The sequence below is a fragment of the Podarcis vaucheri genome (assembly GCF_965113315.1).
Source record: "Podarcis vaucheri genome assembly, chromosome: 15".
Taxonomy (NCBI): Eukaryota; Metazoa; Chordata; class Lepidosauria; order Squamata; family Lacertidae; genus Podarcis; species Podarcis vaucheri.
This window is the reverse complement of record NC_138753.1, coordinates 27,478,135-27,492,955: the sequence shown is the minus strand read 5'-3', so window position 1 is coordinate 27,492,955 and position 14,821 is coordinate 27,478,135. Positions and strand designations below refer to the sequence as shown.

The 14,821-nt window shown below is 46.4% G+C and overlaps 1 protein-coding gene across 1 annotated transcript; it reads right to left on the bottom strand.

Moving 5' to 3' along the window:
* Positions 1 to 420: 420 nt before the first annotated feature.
* On the bottom strand, positions 421 to 13,442 carry TMPRSS5 (transmembrane serine protease 5). Its single transcript, XM_082201043.1, has 12 exons — positions 13,315 to 13,442; positions 11,348 to 11,420; positions 10,162 to 10,269; positions 9,864 to 10,007; positions 8,701 to 8,836; positions 7,583 to 7,696; positions 6,925 to 6,968; positions 6,181 to 6,337; positions 5,165 to 5,328; positions 4,359 to 4,457; positions 4,113 to 4,261; positions 421 to 3,015 (listed from the first exon to the last, which is right to left on the bottom strand). Exons 1-12 carry the CDS (start codon positions 13,315 to 13,317, stop codon positions 2,749 to 2,751), a joined length of 1,458 nt encoding a protein of 485 aa, XP_082057169.1. The 5' UTR covers positions 13,318 to 13,442; the 3' UTR covers positions 421 to 2,748.
* Between the last annotated feature and the right edge of the window lie 1,379 nt (positions 13,443 to 14,821).

The following is a 14,821-nucleotide window of genomic DNA, read 5'->3' as shown; positions in this document are numbered from 1 at the left end:
TCATTGTCTCCTTTACTGTGAAATATGGCCAGTATCATATGGTCATTTTGGTTGCCCCTTTCCAGTTTTTTGAGATGGGGTGATATGAACTGCACGATATTCCCAGTTTGTTCACACAATAGATTCATATAATGGCATCATTAGATTTTTTGCAGTCCATTCCCTATTGATCTCTAAGAACAGAATTAACTTTTTTTGCAGATGCTGCACCCTGGGCTGACATTTTCCTTGAGCAATCCGTCATAGCCCCTAAGATTCCTTTCCAAGTCATTCATTGCCAGCTCCGAGGCCACCTGTGTATATGTGAAGTTGTGATTTTACTGTATTGCCTCAATGTGCATCACTTTACACTCACTTGGAACCACATTTGCCCATTCATCCAGTGGCTGTCTGATGGTGTGCTTGTTGCGCCCTTTAGCACAGGTGAGGGCTTAGGAAGGTGTTGGGTTTTTTTTGGCAAGGCAGATATGTGCTTGTTCACCCAGCAGAATGTGCTATTGAGCAATTGCGTAAGATTTCATCCTTGGAACAGAACGTTCTACAATGACAGGTTCTCAGCCCCTGAAGTGAGAATGTTGAAGGGGCAGGAGAAACTTCCTGGTTTGAGTTCTGAATTCTGTGCCTGTTGCAAAGTGGGACAATGGACTCTGGATGTGGGGTATGCAGAGGCTCTTCTGTGCTCACCCACTGGCGACTAGTAGCTCTGGAAGGCAAAGGGACAGCTTTTGAGCCATTGCTTAACTGAACCTTAAATTTCTAAAATGAAAGCTGCTGGGTTTGTGTCTGTCTAGTAGGCTAATCCTATGTCTTTCAAGTCATTGTCCCCAGCGATAGTGGCTCAACACATTTTGGGGAAAGGGCAAGATGGCATCCCTCCTTTTCAGTGTGCTGAAGCCAACTGGACTGGCAGTTGCCTCTTCAGTGATAGGAGAAAGTCCTCCACGTACTCAGTAGTCTAGCTTAGGGAGTAACAGGGCAGGCTGACTTCTGAAGACGAAGAAGAGTTTGGATTTGATATCCTGCTTTATCACTACCTTAAGGAGTCTCAAAGCGGCTAACAATCTCCTTTCCCTTCCTCCCCCACAATAAACACTTTGTGAGGCTGAGAGACTTCAGAGAAGTGTGACAAGCCCAAGGCACCCAGCAGCTGCATGTGGAGGAGCTGGGAAGTGAACCTGGTTCACCAGATTACAAGTCTACTGCTCTTAACCACTACACCACACTGGCTTCCTGCCCTGCAGCACACCCAAGGCAGCTGCTTCCTTCTGCCTAATGGTTGGGCTGCTCCTAAAGCTGGGTGCAGGGTTGGCTGGGGCAAAGCAGGAAGAGAAAACATTCTGAAAGGCTCTTGGTTATTAAGAGTTCTGTGCTGGTTCTGCCTTGGGAAAACCTGGCACCAGCACGGCTCTTGGAGGGCATTTTTTCATGAAGTAGAAACAGTAGCATCTTACTTTTATGGGGAGGGGAGGGGTAAGGGGCCTTCCCTTTTTGCTTCACTCCCTTTTTTGCATTTTATTAAATTATTAATCGTCCATAAATAATCATAAAAATGTGCACCCCACTACCGAGACGATTCCATTACAGTGGTACCTCCGGATGCGAACGGCATCTGTTCCGGAGCACCATTCGCATCCTGAATCGAACGCAACCCTGTGCGTGTCGCGATTTGCTGCTTCTGTGCATGCGTGTGACATCATTTTGACCGCCTGCACATGCGCAAGCAGCGAAACCCAGAAGTAATGCGTTCTGTTACTTCCGGGTCACCACGGAGCGCAACCTGAAAGTGCTCAACCTGAAGCATATTCAACCCGAGGTATGACTGTAATCATAAAAATGTGCACCCCATTACCGAGATGATTCCATTATAACTCTCCAACCTCCCAAAATATTGACACCTCTTTCACTGGTTTAACCCTTTCCGTTTTAACAATACAAATTCTACAAACACCCTCCATATCTCTTCAAAACCATTTACCCTACATATTCCTAGTCTTACCTTAGTGCAGGGGTCAGCAAGCTTTATCTTGCCTGGGCCGGATTGGTCCCGTAGAGATCCCTCCATGAGCTGGATTTCCAGTGTCTGCGCGTGGGCAGATGCAATTTCCAGCACCGCAGAAGTGAGTCCCTGTGCCCTGCTGTGCTGGTTTAGCACAGCACGTGAGCAGGCAGCTCTGTTCAGGGGCGGCTCGTGAGCTGGTCAAACGACCTCCAGCGGCCGCTTCCAGCCCATGGGCCTTAGCTTGGTGACCCCTGCCTTAGTGGCGCACACTATCATTAATGGCTATATCCCAAACCTCTTTGCATCATTCTTCCATTTTATATTCTGCTTGCCCCATGCACTTTCTAGCAAACATAATTCGTGCGACTGTCAGTAAATTTGTGAGCAAGTCCTTCATAGCCTGTGAACCTTCCACCCCATCATAAATTGATAATAGTGCTACCTCTGGACTTTGGGTCAGCTTTAACCCTGTGATTTCTGCTATCTCCTTAAACACCCTTTGCTGGAAAAAAAATGTACACATTTACACCCCCACCACATGTGAACATAATTCCTTGTTTCGTGTCCTCACACCCCTTTTGTCCCAGAAGTGGAAGAACTTGTGTGAGTCTCTCCTGCACTGTTAAAGGGCTCTGTAAACATAAGACCCCTGCAGCTGGAGCAGACCAAAGACGTCCTAGTCTAGCATCCTCTTTCCTGCCGCATCCCTGTGGATTATGTGGTCCTCAGGATGCTCCAAATGTGTGTTCTCACATTGTGAATATTTGGGTAGGTGGCAGGAACATCATTGCAGCCAAGTGTTCCACTGCAATGATGGTTGCATGAACTGGCTCCAGCTCTCCCAGCCTCGCCCCCCCACTCACCTCCATGACATGATGGATCCAGTCTAGGAACTCTGCCACCTCTGTATAAACACCAGGTTGTTCAGGCTCCTTGCACCCGGTCCTCTGGCTCCCAATCCCCACCAGACGCCAGACGTGCTCAAGCAGACAAACCAGAGGTCCTCCCCACTTGGCCTGCAAAAAGCGAGATGGTCTCTGATATTTGTAGATGTCCTGGTCTCTCGATCCAGAGGGAAATAGGATTTTATTTTATTTTTACCTGGCCCTCTCCTGTAACCTAGTCACTCTGCTTTTTACCAAGCTATTCTTAATTGAGGGAGGAGACTTATTTCCACCACGTTTGCTTGTTTAGAACATCTACAGCGTCCCTTCCCATGACAGTGTTTTCTGGGTTGCTTATGAACAATAAAACATTAAAATCCAGTAATAGCCAGGGGTAGAGGAACAGTTAACAAATTCTAGCATTAAAAAGGCAGAAGAAGAGAAGACATAAATGAAACCGCCAGAAGAGAGAGCTGCTTTATCGTGTTTAAACAGAAAGGGAAAGAATTTACCAGCCATGGAGTAGAGACTGATTGATAAACATTTGCTTTTTTTCTTGAGAAATATCCATTTTGTACAGGAAAGCAACTTAGACAAGGTTCTATAGACGTCATTGGCTAAAAGTGAGGCACTGTCAGCTCTGTTCCATTTTCTCTCTCTGCGACTATGTTTATGCAGTTTCAAAAATGAAGTCTCTGAGCCCTTTGACTTGAGCTGACGTAAGGAAAAGTAATGCAGGAAATACTGTATTCTGCTGCTCAAATGAAAACCTGCTCCTTCCTGAATGCAAAGGCAATTTGGAAAGCTATCAGAACACTAGGCTCTGATTTTATTTTTTAATAAAATAACTTTTGTCAAATGATTATTTCACTAATATGTAATACAGTTTGAAAACAATCAAATATTTTAAACTACTTTTCCTTAGATTCTGGCCATTCTGTAGGGATTCCCTCACCCCTTAGGGACTCCTCTCACCAGTGATGGATTTAGGCAGCGCAAATGATTCTGCTGCAATGGGCGCTGAACCTAGGGGGTGCTGCAACTTTGGCATTGTGAACTGAGCAGAACGGAAGGCAAGAGGTGGTGGGAGTGCCAAATTTTGGTCTCGCACAGTGTGCCGCTTAAATTTGCAAGACCGAAGTCCGCATTTGCTCTCACCCTGGTATTTCTGACCCCACGTGTCCCCTAACCCACTGCAACTGAAAAGCCACACACTTCCCAGCTATTACCTTGCAGGCCTCAGTGTTTCCATCCAAGTAATGGGCACAGAGCATTCTAGGGCTGAGCTCCCCTGCCATCCTACATGAGCTGTTGCACTTCTGGGTGCTGATCAGGGTCACTGGCACTTCCGTCAGTGTCTCAGCAGGGTCACCTGTGGCTGCAAAACAAGCAGCAACATCCTGTTCCTTGCAACAATGGTGTCTCTATATACATAAACATTTTTTAAATAAAATCTCCCTAGGTTTGTCACTTACCATTTTCTAATTTTGTGGTGTCCTGAGCCGAAATCCAGCATGTGCTTCCGCTAGGGATGTCTTGATGGTACTGGGGCAAACACACAGCTCCAACAGTATCTTGGAAGGAAGGATATATATTATAGCCATTGAACTGATGGTGTAGGACAGGGGTCCCCAACCTGCGGCCCATGGAGGCCTTTTAACTGACCCACGAGCTGCCCCCAAACTGAGCTGCTTGCTCGGCGAGTCCCTGCGTGCTGCGCTGAGCCGGCGCAGTGCGGCGTGGGGACTCTCTTCCGCAGCTCCAGAAATTGCTTCTGCACATGCCCAGATGCCGGAAATCGCTTTTGCACAGGCACAATTTTTGGCGTCTGGGCATGCGCAGAAGCGATTTCTGGCATCTCGCTGCACCGGTCCAGCCCACGGAGGATCTCCGCGGGAGTGATCTGGCCCATGCCCCGTAAGCCTTGCCGAGCCCAGGTGTAAGAGTTCCAGTTCCCACCTTTAGCCTTTGTGCCAAGACCAAAGCTTATGACATGACAGTCCTTCTCAAAGTGGGATGGAAGGTGGCTGTGAGTCTGCTTTGCAGTGGCCATTCCTTTCTTTAAAAGTCTGGTTTAAGCACAGTACGAAGTTGCCCAACAGTTAGCAAAACCTGGACAACAGACTGAGGAAGCACACCATGGTGCAATTAATTGCATTTCCATTTGAATTATAGCAATTATTTATAAATGTGCACTTACATGTATGAAGCTCCCTTTGCAAATTTGGATCCTTTGTTATGGGCAAATGGCCCAACGTCGCCGGCTGCTGGCACAGCTCACCTGAGAAGCGCAGAGACTCCTTCAGCTTCAGCATTGCAATGTCATAGTCGGGGCTCCTGCTGCTGTAGTTGGGGTGGCGAACCGCCTTCTCCACTGCCGCTTCCACCTGCTCTTTGACACTGGTGTGGTCTTCAAGCCCAGCAAAGGCCACCCAGCCAGAAAGCCTGGAACAAAACAAAAACCCTGAGCGTGCTTGGCCTTCCAGTTCTGCCTCACTGGGCTTTTTCACTTCCAGCTCCAGAGGATGAATGTGCCAGATATTCAGAAAGGGTTTCAAGACCAAATAACGACGACGACGACGACGACGACGACAACAACAACAACAACAACAACAACAACAACAACAACAACAACAATTTATTTATACCCCACCTATCTGGCTATGTTAAAAATGTGATAAAACATCAAATATAAAAAACTTCCCTAAACAGGGCTGCCTTCAGCTGTCTTCTAAAAGTCAGTTGTTTATTTCCTTGACGTCTGATGGGAGGGCATTCCACAGGGTGGGTGCCACTACCGAGAAGGCCCTCTGCCTGGTTCCATGTAACCTTGTAGTGAGGGAACCCTCAAGAGGCCCTTGGAGCTGGACCTCAGTGTCTGGGTTGAACGATGGGGGTGGAGATGCTCCTTCAGATATATTGGGCCGAGGCCATTTTAGGGCTTTAAAGGTGCTCGGAAATGTACTGGGAGCCAATGTAGGTCTTTCAGGACCAGTGTTCTATGGTCTCAGTCACCAGTCTAGCTGCCATATTCTGGATTAGTTGTAGTTTCCAGGTCACCTTCAAAGGTAGCCCCACGTAGAGTGCATTGCAGTAGTCCTGTTTCATTTTGCATGGAAAAACCCAACATGTTTGGAAACAGTGGGGAGAGGAGAGAAAACTTGTTTGCATACCCTGCCTCCTATTTACTAAGACCTTGCCTGAAGAGTTCATTACAATTCTATGATTCTGTGAAAAACCTTTGGCCAGATCTGCACCTCCTTTCTTGCTGTTGGAGTCAGATTCTCCCATGCTTACTTGTGCATGCAGTGAGCAGCTGTGACGATCCACTCCTCCGACACCATAGAGCCTGCACAGAAATGGTTGGCCTCGTGATAAAGGGTGACCTGCCACGGCCAGTGCCCCGGAGATGGGTCCTTTCTCTCCATTGTCTGTGGAGCCTTGGAGCCACACTCTGTGGGGAAGATGAAAGGTGGGGGGCTTACTCCTCAGATTAGCTCTCAAGGAATCTGGGAGATAAACAGCCTTTGCTTGGAAGAGTGTTGAGGTGTTCCTAGGGTGAAGGGCCACAGCCCAGCATCTTTTAAGAATGCGAAGGTTCCTGAGGCACACCTCAGTTTTGTGCAGATTGGACCTCAGTCACAGCAAAGGATGGGAATAAAGCATGTGCATTTAATGCAGATAAAGGCTCTCAACGTGCAAATGGCTGCACACATTTCATTTTGCACCCAGAGTCTGCATTGCCTTAGATCAGGCATAAGCAACCTTTGGCCCTCCAGATGTTTTGGACTACAATTCCCATCATCCCTTGACCACTGATCCTGTTAGCTAGGGATCATGGGAGTTGTAGGCCAAAACATCTGGAGGGCCAGAAGTTGCCTATGCCTGCCCTAGATGTTTGTTTGTCTGTTTATGAAAGATGGCTGGATGTGAACAACATCGGATTTGGCTATTGGTGGAAAGGTGCTTTCTTCAGGGCAAATCAGGGCGCCAATGTATGATGGTTTCTGAAGTACCATAAGGTGAGTTTGGGTTACTTACCAGAACATTTGAGGGCCACAATCCGACCCGAAGGGCATCTACTCCTGAATAAAACAAATCGGTGGTTAAACAGACCCGTTATGCACAGCCACAACAATTTCTGGACACAACAGTCTGAGGAAATTGGTAAGCTGATAGAATCCTCTTGACTGATCAAATTTCTGTGGCATTTTCCAGACAAATATATCCTAAAGCAATTACAAAGAGCCAATAATAGGCTGGCATCTGCCTGCCTCAGGAGCATAGGGGCCAAGGTCCCTTTGCCCCCCCCCAATAAAATATTTGTGGGGGCCTCCCTCCCCCAAGTTGATGGACAGTGCCATTCAAATGGTGTGTGCGCACCATGTTTTGTGATCGGTTATGCAGGGAGGGGCTTATCTGCCCCCCCAATATTTTATTCATCCTGCTCAGGAGATATTACCGCAGCAAAAATATTTAACAAGTGGTTGCACGGGTGTGTGAATTAAAATGTACAGTACCCAGGGGAGGGGAGTCACGGGATTCAGAGAATCCCTATTTTTGGATTTGAAATTGTTTTGGCATACAATATATATATATATATATATTGGATGCCACCCAAAAAGTCTGAAATCATGTTTTGACATTAAACAAAAGAAAAGAAAAGAAAATGGGAGTTCAGCTTAAGCAGGGGACCCACCTCATTTGCCACTTATCCTTGATGTTTCGTTTCCAGTTGGGCAAAATCTGAGCAAACTCTTGGGTGGTGTTTAGCTTCACATCTGTTAGGTTTACCCCTTTGTGGTGGGTGAGCCTGCAGGAGTGACAGACAAGAGTTATCACTGTGGAAACAATTACACCAGTGTGTGTGTTTTTTTTTTTTTTTTGTGTGTGTGTGTGTGTGTGTGTGTTCATGAATCTATGGAGCCACTGCATTGGTATGGACTACCGGTACTCCAGGGATGCCCTCCAGATGAGGATAGACTGCAGCTCCCATCAGCCCCAGCCAGCCTGGCCAATGGCAAGGGATGATGGGACTTGTAGTCCAGAACACATCATTGGCTGCCTATTGGCTGCTCATTTTAACTGGAGTTAGCTGGGATGCCTACACCACGCTTCAACATGAATTTTCATGTGAGTTTGCAGATAAAATGATAAAGACCACATCAATTTTTTAAAATGTTCAAAATAATCAAAGTTAGTATTTTTTAAAATACATATTAATAATCAAATCTGAAAGTTGCATATCTATCTATCTATCTATCTATCTATCTATCTATCTATCTATCTATCTGCCTTTTTAAAAGCCTGGCAGATGTTGATCTGTGACTGGCTGAAGCCTGGATAGCAGCAAGATCTGACAAGAGAAAGTGATTTGTATCAGATTCTAGTTTGCACTGTGTTATTCAGTTCAACATTTTTTCATTTAAAGACAGCTTGTAAACCACGTGCAGATTCCTTTGGAAATGTGAAATGGTATGGGAATGATTTAAATACATTTGAATGAATGATAAGTGGTATGGGTCTCTGAGTGGAAAGTTTGAGAGGCAGACGTGGTACCGAAAATAAAAAATTCACTCAGAAAACTAGCAAAGTGTGTGTGTTTGTGTGCTTGTAAGAGTGTGCTACAACCAGACCTGGAAGACTACAATTTCAGTGATGCAAAATAATGAAACCTCTGGAGGGGTTCTGTAGATATCCCGGACAGGTTCCATATCCTGTGAGCTGATGGACTGATTTATGCAACTGCCTTTCACAGACAAGACAACAAAGCGTGTGAGATTGGGAAGATTTGACACCTCATCTTGCTGCACTTACCGGGCGTGACCCAACCACCTGCAGATTTGCATCCCCAGGGAGACATCCCAGTTTTCATGGCATACCAGAAACCAGTTGGATTGACCCTCAGCCTGCACTTCCAATAAGAAGTTGCTTCTGTTTATTCTGAAAAATACTAAAACGGGGTGGATTAAAAACCTCATCCTGTGGGCTTGATCTGCTCCTGCTGGGAAGGAATTCTGTATTATCTATCATTTTGGAGCAATTAGCCCTTCAGAAGGCATTGTTTTTTTAAGGGGAGGGGGAGATAGTGGCATCATAGTGGTGTAAGGAGTTTGCAGCTGTGTCTACTTCTTTCAGCTTTTACTTGGTTGTTGGCAATAGCTAGATGAGTTGCACAGATGAGTTGTGCTCCTCAAAAGATCCGTTATCCATACAGCCAGCACCCCAAAAACACACCCCACCTTTCTTCTAAGCATATATGGATGAACCTGTCAGTTTTGAGTTCCCTCACTTTCTCATTTTTCCAGTCTTCGGTTTGTTAGAGTTTGCCATTTTTTAAAAGAATTCATTTTAAAAATGTTGTGTTAGTCACTGTAATATATATCAGCTGTATCCCACATTCTCTGTCTGCTAGCGCTAGGGCTTTTGCAGTAGCAGACAGGTGAGTTTTAATGTTGTGCAACAGAGGAATCGAATGCAGCAGTTGCAGTTAGGGTTGCCAGATCAGAAACATCCCAGACCCTGAGATTTCAGGGCCCAAACTTGAGACCCTGGTGGTGTCACAGAGGCGGACCCTGATGATTCTTCCTCTGCACATCCTCCATCCACTGAGCCCTGGAGATAGAGGTTCATGGGGACAGGGATGAGCAGCTCACAGTGGAGAGTCTATGCAATTTTGCAGCTGGTTCCTGGTAACTGAAGCTTGGGAACAGCATGCATAATTGTAGTATCAATCAATCAATCAAGCAATCAATCAATCAAAAGCACTCTTGCCCACCTGGAGGTTCAAGGCCTCCCCCTGCCGCCCCGGAGGTCCGGCAACCCTAGCTGCAATAACAGAAACTTGTGCAACCCATTGCACAACAAAGCTACCAACAACATGGTTATGCGTTCTTTTGTGCAACAACACCCATTTCACAGGCAAAACGAGTACACCTCTTTAGTGCCTTTAACTTAGTGCTACACTGGAGATTCCAAACCTTTGTTGCTTCCGGCATCTCCAGCGAGGGTGTCTTGGTCCTTCTCCCCTTCTTCCATCATTTCCCTGCACCTTGTTAGAGCAGCCTCTGGGTCCTGGAGTGGGAGCGACCCCTGAAGGGGAAGGGGCTTCTGCAGTTGTTTCACTAAGAGGACAATGGCAGAAGGAGGGTGGAACAGCAGCCTAGATACTGTGCCCCACATAGCAACCACCAGAGCTGGGCTTTCGAAGAAGCAACTTCTCTCCATGTGCCCACTTAAGCCTGGCTATGCACAACCTCCTAGCCGGCCTGTACTTACCCAGAAGCCAAACCCCAATGGTTGTTCCAATCAGCAAGCCAAAGGATCCCAGGAACAAGAGGCACCTCTGGACTGTGCAGGAGTTCACAAGAAATGTTTTTGAAGGCACTTGATACAAAAGGAGAGAGAAATTAGATTATGGGGTGGGAAACTGAAATATCAGAGAAGGGCTGTAGCTCAGTGGCAGAACTTTTTGCATGCAGAAGGTCCCCAGTAGCATTACCAGGTAGGCCTGAGGATGTCCACTCCCTGAAACCTCAGAGAGTTGATGCCGGTACTGAGCTAGACAGACCAAGATTCTGCCTTGGTCTAAGGAAGCTTCCTCCTTGTTCCTATAATCCTGTTAGTGCTCTGGGTTTCATCTTGAGAAAATTTTGATGGCAGGAGGTGGAAAGCAGGAGGAGGAGGAGGAGGAAGATGACCACCTCAGGTGACAGGATCCACAGGGGCAGCAGATCCCAATACAGTGGTACCTTGGTTTATGAACTTAATCCACTGGGGAAGTCCATTCTTAAACCAAAACTGTTCTTAAACCGAGGCACACTTTCCCCAATGAGGCCTCCCACTGCTGGCACCCTTCCACCATTCAGATTCTATTCTTAGACCGAGGTAAAGTTCTCAAACTGGGACACTATTTCTGGTTTTGAGGAGTTTGTAAACCAAATCGTTCTTAAACGGAGGTACCACTGTATAAACCTGTATTCAGGGCCAGCCCATTCATGAGGCAAGGTGACTAAGGATACACCAGGGCAGCAGATCATGATGTCAGTCTTCCTTCCAATGTGGGAGCCAGTGTGGTGTAGTGGTTAAGAGCAGTAGACTCGTAATCTGGTGAACTGGGTTCGCGTCTCCACTCCTCCACATGCAGCTGCTGGGTGACCTTGGGCTAGTCACACTTCTCTGAAGTCTCTCAGCCCCACTCACCTCACAGAGTGTTTGTTGTGGGGGAGGAAGGGAAAGGAGAATGTTAGTCACTTTGAGACTCCTTAGGGTAGTGATAAAGTGGGATATCAAATCCAAACTCTTCTTCTTCCCCACTTGTTCCTGATATAAGTAGTCCCTCACCTTTTCTTCCCTGCTGGGGAGGGGGATGCAATTTTGGGGTGCCAAAATGTCTTGGGCTGGCCCTGTCTACTGCCCACCCAGCTTTTATGACTCCCAGGTCCAATGCCATCAAATAGCTCACCATTCCCTTTCGATGCCCGTGATCTCTCTTCCCCCTTTGCCTCTGAGGAGGGACCAGGATTGTGGCTTTGAACCTGAGGGTTAAACCACACATGGCATTTATTCACAGAGGGAGACGGCTGAAGGCCAACACCATTTGGGAGGGTGGGTGGAGACAGCAGTTTTGTTGCAACTTAAAGGCTAGAATGGTCTTACAGCATAAGCTTTCAAAGTCTAAAGTCCATTTCAAACGCGTTATATACTGTTAAATACCTTTCTGCCAGCCTCCAAGTTTATGAAAGCGAGAGTTGTATGTAAGCCACCCATCAGTCATTCTGGATCACATCCTGACAAAACCAACCACTGGACTTTTATCAGTATTTATCTTATGGAGACAGTTCCCTTCAAGAACACAAGGACTGTAAGGACTTACTAAATGAAACAAAACACTCCCTGCAGGTCTCCAGTGTCATTTATCATACTGAGTGTGAGAGCCCAGGATGCCACAGTTAGTTTGTGTGTAAGAACATCAACTGACCTACGCACATGTTTTAGGAATCATACTGTAAATCCACTGCAAACTTGACAAAAATAAATCTATCAGAACAACTACTTGCAAAGCACTTTGGTCTGGAAAATCACAGCCCCTCTGATTTATCAGGTACTGCAAGAGAGAAACTACTTTGTTCCAGGAACACTGGAAACAAGATAAAATGTCTGGATTTACAGACTTCTAACCTTGAGACCATATGGCCCCACTTTGGGACATAGTAATACCTGCCATCACTTAGCTTCAGCAAATGCAATATGGTAGTATTTTTGCTTTGTTAGTCACTGTTAATACACACACAACCCACACCCCTAGCTAGAAAGAGAGAGAGAGAGAGAAATGGGGCTGTATGGGAATGAAAGTTCAAAAAGTACAGCAATTGTAGATAAGCAAAGCAGCCAATTCACAGCAACAAAAACTGGTGACTACCCCATCAATCAGGTTTTGCTGTGTAAATTTACCCCCAGCAGTGGGAACAGGAAACCATAGTCTCAATTCAAGGCTAAGCTTATAGCTTCAGACTTCTTGATTGGTTCTAACCAGACAGTTTCATCCTGGAGTCTCCCTCTGAAATCCCTCTGTTTGAGAAAGCAAACTCTTAAGTCAGAAGTGTCTGGAGAGATTGAAATGACCCCACTTCTGGTTTCTGAATACTGCTATTTCTGATGTCAGAAATTTTGTTTCCAGACTAGCCTGTTAGGACACTGCAGAAGGGGCATTACCTGAAGGGTGTGTGTGGCTTGGACCACAATGGAATCTGAATCAAATTTGGTCAAAAAAATCTAATTATATTTCATGACAAATTTAGTGACACACACCAAGAATGTTTGAAGAAACCACCCCTGCAAAAGACAAAAAATAGGCAGAGTGATTTACCAATGTTTCTGACTTTGAATTGGCAGGGAATGTTGGAGGATGAGTGATAGATACATCATCAGTCATTTTATTTCCAGATTGCCCCTTGCTCTCTTATCTCCACAACTGTAGGATGCCAGAGTCACGCTTGAGATGCTTGAGATATTCTGCAGTTCATGTAGCCATCGGAGAAGAATTTAACAGGGGTATCTTACCATTAAATGGGACGCGGGTGGCGCTGTGGGTTAAACCACAGAGCCTAGGACTTGCTGATCAGAAGGTCAGCGGTTCGAATCCCCGCAACGGGGTGAGCTCCTGTTGCTTGGTCCCTGCTCCTGCCCACCTAGCAGTTTGAAAGCATGGTCAAAGTGCAAGTAGATAAATAGGTATCGCTCCGGTGGGAAGGTAAACGGCATTTCCGTGCACTGCTCTGGTTCGCCAGAAGCAGCTTAGTCATGCTGGCCACATGACCCGGAAGCTGTACGCCGGCTCCCTCGGCCAATAAAGCGAGATGAGCGCCGCAACCCCAGAGTCGGTCATGACTTGACCAAATGGTCAGGGGTCCCTTTACCTTTTTATCTTACCATTGCAGGGAATGCCAGTAGGTCAAAATGATGTCTGGAGCTTCAGTTCACCGCTTCAAGGTGCAGGAGACGAGGGCTGAATAGGGCCAAGCTGGTGACCCATCATTAAATAGGCCACTGGCTCAGATTCCTCTCCTTGTGTATGCACAATCCACGCACCTCCTACCCCAACAGTGAATAGAGCCATTGTTTTAGCCAGGAGGTCAGGTGGCTGGTTGGTTGATTTCCCCAACCAGCTGATGGGACACCTGGAAAGAGAGACAAGCATGTGGTTGCTTAGCAACCCCTCCTCTCTCTCCCAAGCCGGGAAAGATGCCCCAACCTGCATGGGGCAGGACAACCTTCCCGGGTGCTTGCTCAGAGCAAGAAGGCTGAGCGACGTTTGCAGTTGATGAAACGGTGTCGAAAGCAGGAGCACAGGACAAGGGCTCTCTCTGGCTGGGGTCAAAACGTTATGGGGGAAGTGAGAAATCACTGTAATTATTGAAGGAAATGAACTCCTATTCCAATCTCTCTAAAGGTCACAAGCCATGTCGTCATCGCCAAAGCTCCACAGCTGTCGTCCCTCCAACACATGGCTCCTTTTTGTGACGTATAGTCAGCAACATTTGATGGAGAGAAAAAGAGGTACCAGTTTTTAAGTGAAAGACTATGACAGTGATCCGGAATAACTTGCTTTTCATGGAGTCTGGTGGTGAACCCCACTGAAGGTTGCTTATTCTACAGTGGTACCTTGGTTCTGAAACGCCTTGGTAATCAAACAGCTTGGAACCCAAACACTGCAAACCTGGAAGTAAGTGTTCCGGTTTGCGAACTTTATCTAGAAGCCAAACATGCTCTGTTTGGAGTGTTATGCTTCCGATTTGAGTGCCACACTTCCCTTTTGAGTGCCATGCTGAGGTCTGTCTGCTTTTGCTATTTATTTTGCATTTTTGTTTTTGCAGCTTTTTTGTGATTGTGTGGAACCTAGTTCAGCTACTGATTGATTGATTGATTGTGTGACTGCAGTACATTGATTATTGCTTTCATTTTATGGATCAATGGTCTTGTTAGATAGAAAAATTCATGTTAAATTGCTGTTTTAGGGGTTGTTTTTAAAAATCTGGAACGGATTAGTCCATTTTACATTACTTTCTATGGGAAAGTACACCTTGGTTGTGGAACGTTTTGGTTTTGGAACAGACTTCCAGAACGGATTAAGTTTGAGAACGAAGGTACCACTGTATTTGAAAGGGGTTTCATATATTTAGCACACGGGTGGGAAGTGTGTGGCCCTCCAGATATTGTTGGTCTCCCATCATCTCTGACCGTTCATCCTGCTGGCTGGGATTGGTGGGAACCAGAGGCCCCAGGAAAATAATTTAAATCCCCCAGAGCTGTCAAAGACTGTAAGACAGGAGTGTGGAACATCTGTGGCCCTCTAGAGATGGACTATGACTCCCATAATCCCTGACCATTGCCCTTGCTGGCTGCTGGGAGTTGGAGTCCAACAACATCTGGCAAGTAT

What these genes read in the sequence shown, in the direction of transcription:
- TMPRSS5 (XM_082201043.1), bottom strand. An exon ending in ACGGGCATCGAAAGGGAATG is followed by an intron (nt 10,270 to 11,347) that starts GTGAGCTATTTG and finishes TTTTGTATCAAG; the next exon opens with TGCCTTCAAAAACATTTCTT. An exon ending in GGAGTCTCTGCGCTTCTCAG is followed by an intron (nt 4,458 to 5,164) that starts GTGAGCTGTGCC and finishes CTTCCTTCCAAG; the next exon opens with ATACTGTTGGAGCTGTGTGT.